At 48.5% G+C, this 9,676-nt stretch overlaps 1 protein-coding gene across 1 annotated transcript; it reads right to left on the reverse strand.

Annotated features, from left to right (window-relative positions):
• On the reverse strand, positions 1 to 1,595 carry LOC123445384. Its single transcript, XM_045122358.1, has one exon. It carries the CDS (start codon positions 1,560 to 1,562, stop codon positions 240 to 242), a length of 1,323 nt encoding a protein of 440 aa, XP_044978293.1. The 5' UTR covers positions 1,563 to 1,595; the 3' UTR covers positions 1 to 239.
• Positions 1,596 to 9,676: the final 8,081 nt, after the last annotated feature.

Genomic DNA, 9,676 nt, shown 5'->3' on the forward strand with positions numbered 1-9,676 from the left:
TAAACAAATCCTGCAGCGAACCGCATATATTCAAAGTGTTCAACGATTCAGTTGCAGGGCTGCGTTGCGAAGTGAAACAATGGAAGAACAAGTGCACACAAACAGATATGAGAGATAGCATCAGGCAAAATAGATGGAGCATTGGGTTCATATCAGTTCCTAATTAACTAAGCCCCACAAATAGTAGATCCCTCCACCACCAGAGGAATCTAACCTAGAGTCAGCCTCTTCTTAAGCTCTTAGCCCCAATTAACAGAACGAAGACTAGAGAGAAAATTAAAACGATTTCTTGTCAAAGTTGTCGGCTCTTTTGGCAGAGGCAGCTGAGAATCCCGGGCGTTGATGGTGTAGCTGCAGAGAAGCTGGACGATGGTGAAAGGGCGGTCGGCGACGAGGACGAAGAGCTTGTGCGGCTTCACGAAATCGACGGCACCACCCGAGACCCTCTCCTCTTTCTCGTCCCTGAGGCTGTACATGCAGATGTGGGCTGACAGCCCCCGTCGATCAATGTGGTAGATGCAGTCTGCCTCGACGGAAGGGAACCTGGAGGCGTCCACGGCCAGGCACCTGTGGTGACCGACGAAGACGGCATGGCTGCCGATGCTCTCCACGGGCATGAGCTCGAGCTCGGCGTCGTCGTACCTGAAAACCTTGACGCGCCCCCGCAGCTTGACGACGATCAGCACCTGTCCACCGAGCTCCACCAGGAAATGCCAGACATCTTCTTCACGAGGATCGACATGAACCAGATCGAAGATCTTGGGGAACCAGTCTTCTGGTTTTGGCTTGGTGTTGATGCCACCTGCGACCGCCATCCGTGTGAAATTGTAGTTAGGATCCTCCTTGCCCTCGCGCTCCCCGTGGACGAAGCTTTGGCTGTCGGGAGCAGCGAGGTACCGCCTGCGAGATGAGGCGCAGAGCAAGCAGAGCAGGGGCCAAGGGCTGTCGCGGTGACTTGTAAGGAGGGCGGCCACCTCCTTCTCGGCGGGCACGGGGGCCGCGAACCGGATCAGGACGCCGGTGAGCGGGTTGAAGACGCGGGCGGCGTGGGGAGGGTTCCTGTCCGCCAGGACGAAGAAGCCGCCGAGGGTGGTGGCCACGACGTAGTACCGGCGGAGCAGCGGGAGCCTCTTGCGGACGAAGCGCCCCGTCGCGGCGTTCAGCAGGAGCAGCTGCTCGCCGCCGCCGGCGGCGTCGGCGTTGGCGTCGTCCTGGAGCTGGAAGCCCTCGTCGAGGAGGATGACCCAGCGGCGCGGGCGGAAGCGGGGGTCGGAGGGGTCGCTCCTGGGGTCGTCGGTGGCGTCACGCCAGCCGGGGCAGACGGCGCGGAAGTCCATGTAGCAGTCCAGGTCGTTGGTGGCCAGAAGGCAGTCGGCGACGCGGCGGACGAGGTCTGGCGGGAGGGCGGACCAGCCCGCGGCCGGAAGGACCGGCGAGGCACGGTGACGACTTGCCGGGCCCTTCTTCTTCCTCTTGGCCGGCGGGGGTGCAGAGGCAGCCGACGGCGCGCGAGCCCTTGCGGGCGCGGCCGCCATTGCCGCACGCTCCGGTTCTTGGGACATGACACGCCCCCTTCGGTCGACCCTGCAAAAGGAGAAGGGGTGGGTGCGGCTTGTGAAGGAGGGGCAGCGGCGTACCAGAGAGCGAGACGAGAAATGGGGAAATGGGGGAGGATTTGCATACCAGAGGACGGGGCTGACGGAGGGAAGAGGAACAGGAAATGGAGGGAAGCGGGTCAAAAATCTTTGAAGCACTGACACACGGCAAGCCGGTGCGGCTGCGGGATTCGCTCGTCCGTGAAGATGGACTCCTGCTGCCTCTGTCTCTGTGCGAGGGAGGATGCAATCAGAGTAATGTTACACCTACAAAGACTTACTTAAAGATTTTACGTACAAGCTGATATGAAGGATTGTGATTGATAATTAGGGGATGAGGGGCCCAACCCTACTGAAAATCAGGGGAGAAAGAAAAATTAGTTTGAAAGGTCAAGTAAACCTTTGTAAGTTTTTGTAGGTCTAACATTAATGATGCAATCATGCACGCAACACACACACACCCACACCCTGCCTAGGAGGCTAGGACTGGGTGCTCACAGAATTGACAACATGAAGTTTCAAAAGAATTCGAAAGATATTGTGGATGTTGTCAAGATAAGAGCATCTCCAACAGCCGCGTTTCGCGCCGCGTGCAAAAAACCTGTTTGCCGCGCGCGCTTCGGCTGGTTTAGCGCGGCCGCTAGCGCTGGCTCCAACGGCCGCGCTATAATGCAGCGCGCGCCGCTCCAGCAGCGCCCAAAAATACAGCGCGCGCAGCACGCACAAATCACGTATACATTTCAAAAAATAGGAGCAAAAATGATCAAACAAACAAAATAAATCAACAATAAATAGTCATTATTACAACTCAAACAAATAGTTTATCGTTCAGTACAACAAATAATGCAATAAACACAAGCAATAGTTCATGAACAATACCATGTCGAATGCAGAAATCATGCTCTTTGTCGTCCATGTCATGCCCACCATTCTTCAATCAGATCCTTCTGAAGTTCATTGTGCGTTGCGGGACGCCGAATGGCATGATAGGAGGCAACAGAACGGGCTACCCTTTCAGCCCTCCGTCGCACTCGCACGGGATGTCCCAAGAGCTCATACTGTGAGTAGTCTAAATCTTGGCCACGCTCATTCTCGATGATCATGTTGTGCATGATCACACAAGCGTGCATGATGTACCAAAGCATTTTTTGATCCCAAAATCTAGCCGGTCCTTTCACAATAGCAAACTGGGCTTGCAAAATCCCAAATGTTCTCTCCACATCTTTTCTAGCCGCCGCCTGAGCATTGTGGAAATCAAGCTTTTTCTTACCTTCCGGCTTTTTCAACGGCTTCACGAAGGTTTGCCACTTTGGATAGATGCCATCCGCTAGATAATAGTCATAGTTGTACGTACGACCATTTGCTACAAACTGCACCGGTGTCAACTCATCATTTGCAAACTTATTCATCAGTGGTGACCGGTTGACAACATTGATGTCATTCAAAAATCCAGGCATTCCAAAGAATGCATGCCAAATCCAAGTCTCCTGATCGGCCACCGCTTCAAGGATTATAGTGGAACCCTTTTTTTGGCCGTGGAATTGCCCATGCCATGCCTTTGGACAATTCTTTCAACTCCAATGCATGCAATCTATTGAGCCAAGCATGCCAGGAAAGCCGCGAGATTTTTTCATCGCCAATAGCCTTGCGGCGTCTTCAGCAGTGGGAGATCTCAAATACTCCTTGCCAAACACTTGAACAATTCCCACTGCAAAGCGCTTGACACACATGATGGCTTGGCTCTCACCCATAGCCAAGTGATCATCAACTAGATCAGCCGGGATACCGTATGCCAACATACGCAAAGCGGCTGTCACCTTCAGAAAGGTGCTATGCCCGAGCTCTCCGGCGTCATTCCTCCTTTGCTGGAAAAATCGGTCATGGCTCGCTAGTTTCTCTGCAATGCGCCTGAACAAGTCGGTGCTCATCCTAAACCAGCGACGGAAATACGACTCCGGGTATATGGGATTCTCCACGAAATAGTTCTTCATCAATCTGTTATGGGCATCAATCCTATCTCTCCAAATTTTCTCCCGACCCATAACCGAACCACCGTGCTTCGGTTTTTGATTGATATGCATAGCTATGATCATTGCAAGATCTTCCTCCTCTTCCATATCAAATTCTTCTTCGGAAGAATCATACGTCGAACTCATCTACAATGTTCAATACTATACTATAAAAACTACAATTCAAAACATGCACCAAATTCATGAAGTTTGAGCAATACATACCTTGTACTCCCTCCGTCCGGAAAAAGCTGTCCAAAGCTTAGTTCATTTTTAATTTTGCAAATACACCCTTTTGGTTTTAAATCTCGTGCTAATCCCCCCTCCTCTGCTTCTTCTTCCTTCGCCCGTGGCTGGATCAAGCGGCCATCTTCGCCATCGTCGGCAGCCGCCGTAGATGCAACGGGTGATCGTCGCCCACCTGCGCCGCTCAGCCTGTCCGCTGCTCAGCCCGCCGCCTCGGCCCGCAGGCGCCCCACCAGCCCGCCTGCTCTCCCCCGCCACCGTCCCCGCCGGCCCCAGGAGGAACGAACCCTCGACGACCGGTGCGCATCAGCGTACGGACCCGCGTCTGCGGCCTCTCCTCGGAGTCGCCGTCGTCGTCGCGGATACGGCGCAGGTCCCTCGCCGTCCCCAGGAGGAACGGACCTCCTCTGCGGCGGACAATACAGGCGCCATCAGTTATGCTTGTACTGTTCTCCTCTGTTGGTGCGCATCAGCATCTCCAGGAATGGACCTCCTCTGCTGCCAGGAAGGAGTGGGGGCAGCGTCGGGCGAGTGGGGGGCAGCTTCGGGCGCCCCAGAGGAGGAGTGCATCCTCCCGCGCCGAAGGTACCACTGCTGGCGCCTGTTGGCTGTAGGTACTGTTGGCTGTAGGTATTGTTAATATTCAGGAATGAGCCTGCTTGAGTGTGCTGTGAGTAATTACTGTCGAAATCTCATGTGGTGTTTCATGTCATCTGGACACTGAATTTAGTAGGTATTGAAACCATATGTGGACACTGAATTTAGTAACCGAGCTTTGCCATTTTTGAAGTTAAATGTGTTGCTGCTTGTTATGGAGAGAATATTCAGGAATTTAGTAACCGAGCTTTGCCATATTCAGGAATGAGCTTGGCAGCAGCAGCATCATCTCTAAGCAAAATATGATAGATTCCCTTCAACGGCATTATATTCAACCGGCTAGTAACACCACATTGTTTCTATTGTTAACAACCGGCTAGTAACTGTTAGCAACCGGCTAGTAACTGTTAGAAATCCGCATAGGGATTATATCAGTTTCATGAGTTCATGCCAATTTTGCTGAATCTTAGCAGTTACTAGCGTGATGTAATGAGTTACGGGGTCACATCTCTATATGGAGTAGACAAATGATGGAACCTATGTGGCCGTGCCCAATATTTTCAGTTAGTGCTATATGTGATGGCTCATGTGATTAGCAATAGCTTCTTCTATGCGAGTTTATGAGAAACTTTCACTTTGCGTAGGTGTGGATCAGAAAGTTTGTGTACTTTGAATTGTGTTGGCCCCATTAAAGTTTATTTGTAGTATGATGACTACTTTGTGCTAGATTGCTTGTCACTTGGTTTAGCATGCATGGACATGGTGTTTATTTTGGTTCTATCAGGTTTAGTTGGTTTTCTATTGCAATATTTTTCCTGTTGTACTTCTAATTGGTTTCAATTTTATGATGGCTTATGATGGCTTGTGATGTTTTCCATTTATCATTGATTATAGATAGAAGCTGAGGAACGACTATGGATTTGAACTTGATGGCTGAAGAGGAGGAACAAGCTCGACATGGTCATGCTATTGATTTGAACTTGATGGCTGAAGAGGATGAAGGAGCTCGAGATGGTTATGCTATTGATTTGAACTTGATGGCTGAAGAGGAGGAAGGAGCTCGAGAGGGTCATGCTATGGATACAAACTTGATGGTTGAAGAGGAGGAAGGAGCTCGAGATGGTCATGCTATTGATTTGAACTTGATGGATGAAGAGGAGGAAGGAGCTCGAGATGGTCATGCTATTGATTTGAACTTGATGGCTGAAGAGGAGGAAGGAGCTCGAGATGGTCATGCTATTGATTTGAACTTGATGGCTCAAGAGGAGGAAGGAGCTCGAGATGGTCATGCTATTGATTTAAACTTGATGGCTGAAGAGGAGGAAGGAGCTCGAGAGGGTCATGCTATGGATATGAACTTGATGGTTGAAGAGGAGGAACAAGCTCGAGAGGAAGAAGCAGATGCACAAGGTAATGCAAAAAAGAAGGAGCTAACAGACAATGAGAGGTTTGGTATTTACTTTGCTCTGTGAGTAATCGAGCTCAGAGATGGGGAGGTTCATCTATATGACAAGGTGCTCGTCGCAACGCTGATGAATGTATGCGTAAGAACAGTTTCAAGAATATGGAATCTAGCGAAAGAACAACTTGACTTAGGCCAAGAAGTGAACGTTTCAAGCAAGAAGAAGGTGAATGTTGGGAGAAAGAGAAAAGAGCTAGACTTGGCGAGAACAGCTACGATCCCACTGAACAGAAGAAGGACAATCAGATCTCTTGCAAGGTGTTTGGGTGTTCCCCGCTCGACGCTACATGATAGGTTTCAGTTAAAAGAGCTGAAACGCATCACTAACACTGTCAAGCCCTTCCTCAAGCCAGCCAACAAGATAGCGAGACTGAAATTCTGCATATCCATGATGGATGAGCACTCGATATCAACCCCCTATCCTAGCTTCAAATCAATGAATAATATGGTTCATATAGATGAGAAATGGTATGACACGACCAGGGTTAAGAACACTTACTATGTACTGCCTGGAGAACCTAAACCTGAGCGCACCGTGTTAAACACTAACAGTATTGGGAAGGTCATGTTCTTGACCGCCGTGGCAAAGCCCCGGTACAATGATGAAGGACAGCTGACATTTGATGGAAAGATCGGAACTTGATCGTTTGTTGTTGAGACAGAGGCACAACGGAACAGTCAAAACAGAGATAGAGGAATGATTGAGGTGAAATCAGTGAAGGTAACCAGACATGTATGCAGAGAGTACCTGATCAATAAAGTAACCCCGGCAAGCCAAGACAAGTGGCCCGACGATGACGAGGGCACCACAATCTTGATTCAACAAGACAATGCAAAGCCTCATGTTCTTCCTAATGATGAAAGTTTTCGAGAAGCAGTGGAACAAACAGATTTGGACATTCGATTGTTACAACAACCTCCAAACAGCCCCGAGTTCAATGTTTTAGACCTGTGCTTCCACCGATCTCTCCAATCCCTAACCGACTGCAGAGCGCCTATGAATATCCGGGAACTTATACAGGGTGTAGAGGAGGAGTTTGAGAACTATGACGCTCATAAGTTGTTCAAGAGCTTCATCACACTCCAAGCATTCATGGTAAGAGTCATGGAAGATCAAGGAGGAAATAGCTACAAAATGCCTCGTTTGCACAAAGATCGCTTACAAAATGCCGGAGAGGAAATAATCGGTGTGTATTGCAGTGCCGAGCTAATTACCGACACAGTGGTCATTCTTGAACAAGGATAATAGACTAAGGAAAGGGAAAGGAGTAGATAGGAAAATGAAAAGAAAGGATATGAAAAGAAAGGATAGGAATTCGTGTCATGTGTCATGTGTATGCCATGTGTGATATGTATGTCTTGTGCCATGTGTTCAATGAGATAAGATTGGAGTATGTCATGTGATTTATTTGGATTTATTTGAATTTTTATGAATTTATTTGGTTTTAATGAATTTATTTGGATTTATTTGAATTATTTGGTTTTGTATGAATTTATTTGGATTTATTTGGTTTTTATGAATTTATTTGGATTTATTTGAATTATTTGGATTTTATGAATTTATTTGAATTATTGAAATTAATTTGACAATAAAATCTTATGACAAGATATAAAGACAAAAACTCGAGTTGAGAGAAATAATATCTTTATTAAGAGTCACTACAAGATGTACAAGGTCATTACAAGGAGTTGGAAGAAGAGAAATATCTTCATAAGGGTCATTACAAGTTGTATAAGATCATTAGAATAAATTCTTCTCCTTCTTCTTCTTCTTCTTCTTCGTCTTCTTCTTCTTCTTCTTCTTCTTCATATTCTTCTTCATATTCTTCATATTCTTCTTATTCTTCTTCATATTCTTCTTCTTCTTCTTCTTCTTCATATTCTTCTTCTTCTTCTTCTTCTTCTTCAATAGACAGGATAGTTTCCTATTATCCAAAAAATTCTGCAGTACACAAACAAAATGTTATCTTTTCAACCATTGCAGAAACTCCAATACCATGTGACTCCAATACCATTGCAACTAAACAGGCACATAACAGGCTACTGAATAGTGTATACTACCATGATACCATGTGACTTCATTTGAGCATTTCTACAGTCTACCTCAACAAGGAAATATATCACGGAACTATCACAATCAGGGTTGATCACAATGCACCACTATAATCATTTTACAAGGGTTTTCTTGAACTAATTAATAACCATTGCAATAATACTGCAGGTCCTTTTTGAACTAACCGCAAGAAGGTACTCCCCTTTGAAATTTTCAAGGTTGATAACATAATAGAGAGCGGTAAATCAACACATCTCATGACATATGTGTGTTGTAGACTTGCAATCTCCAATAATCATCTAACTACAGGTACAAACCACCTGTCTAAAAAGCCACCTTTGATTGGATCAGACCACTTCAAATTCAGAATGCTCTGCTATAATCACGAACTATTTTCTTGTACAACCATCCTGGGCATTGTGGATTAGCAAGTACTGCACACAGATAATCGACAACGGGAGCTGGCCGGCCATGCTGAAGTTAGACAGAAGTGAAGCCATTTCTCAGAGCAATTGTTTTCTCTTTGTAAACATTGTTGTTGTTTTCAATCTGGATGAAAAAAAGAGCTCCAACATACAAAATCCATTGAAAACAGCATTTACACCGGCTCCCAAATATCTATCCATGCTAGTACAGAAGGACTATATCCAAAGCAGTTCTTGGAATATGCACCACCACGGTTACGAGCATACATGAACAAAGACCCTGAATGCTTGAGCGTAACCTGAAGAAAACAAAACATCTTAAGCAGGATAAACACTTTCTTTTAAGGCACGAGGGCAAACACATCGAACAGTCAGCATAAGCTATAATTTCAGAACAGTTAATTAGAATGGGGGGAAAATGACGAATTAGGTATACCTCCATGGTTGCTAATCCTTGCGACACCATCTCAATCATCCGGGTTCTTGACTGCAGTCACACAGACAGCAGTTAATGTCTTGTTTAGTGAATGGGGATAAGAGACCCCTAATGAGCCGGAACCCGCTATCACTGAAACATCTCCTGTATAGCCAACGAAGCACGCACCTCCTGGTCGGATTCCTCGTTCTCGAACTTGGGGTAGAAGGTGGCCCGGATCCGCGCCTCGGCGAAGGCGCTGCTGCTGTCAGCTGAGAACTCGTTCAACAGAGCGGAGAGCTCGGCGCCGGCGCCGCCCTGCTCGGCCACGACCCCGACAGTGTCCGTGTTGGGTGGCGCAGGGGTCGTCTTCTCCTCAATGCCCCCGGCGGCCGTGGACGAGGGGGCGGGGGCGGGGTGGGAATGGCCGTCTGCTGCGCCTGCTTGCCCTGCGGAGGAGAGACGCAGTTAGGGCTTTGGGAGCCGGAGAGGAGGAGGGTCGGGAGGCGGCGCACGTGGTCGCGGCGTGGAGGCATTGCGAAGGGCGACGGCGGGGATGGAAGCCGGCGGGGGAAGCGGCGCCGCCGGCGTGGTGCATGGCGTGTTCCGGCGTGGTCCCGCTGAAAAAAAAATCTAGCCTTCCTCGTCGTGGTTCTCCGACGCGGGGGCAAGCGGGGGATCTCCGGCAAGGGGGCAATCTCCGATGCGGAGGCGAGCCATCATGACGGACCCAACCTCCCGGTCGAGGCCCGGCTCTGGCTCGCCGCTGCTCCGGTACGCTGGCGCTGCTCCGGCACGGCCCCGTTGTTCCGCCTCGCCACAGATCGACACAAAAATCCACACTTGACGGAGGGGAACGAGGCGGTAGCGCGGA

Source organism: Hordeum vulgare, chromosome 3H (assembly GCF_904849725.1).
Source record: "Hordeum vulgare subsp. vulgare chromosome 3H, MorexV3_pseudomolecules_assembly, whole genome shotgun sequence".
NCBI lineage: Eukaryota > Viridiplantae > Streptophyta > Magnoliopsida > Poales > Poaceae > Hordeum > Hordeum vulgare.

Bases quoted from the DNA above. Each gene is read 5' to 3' on its own strand.
- LOC123445384 (XM_045122358.1), bottom strand. From the start codon at position 1,562: ATGTCCCAAGAACCGGAGCGTGCGGCAATGGCGGCCGCGCCCGCAAGG.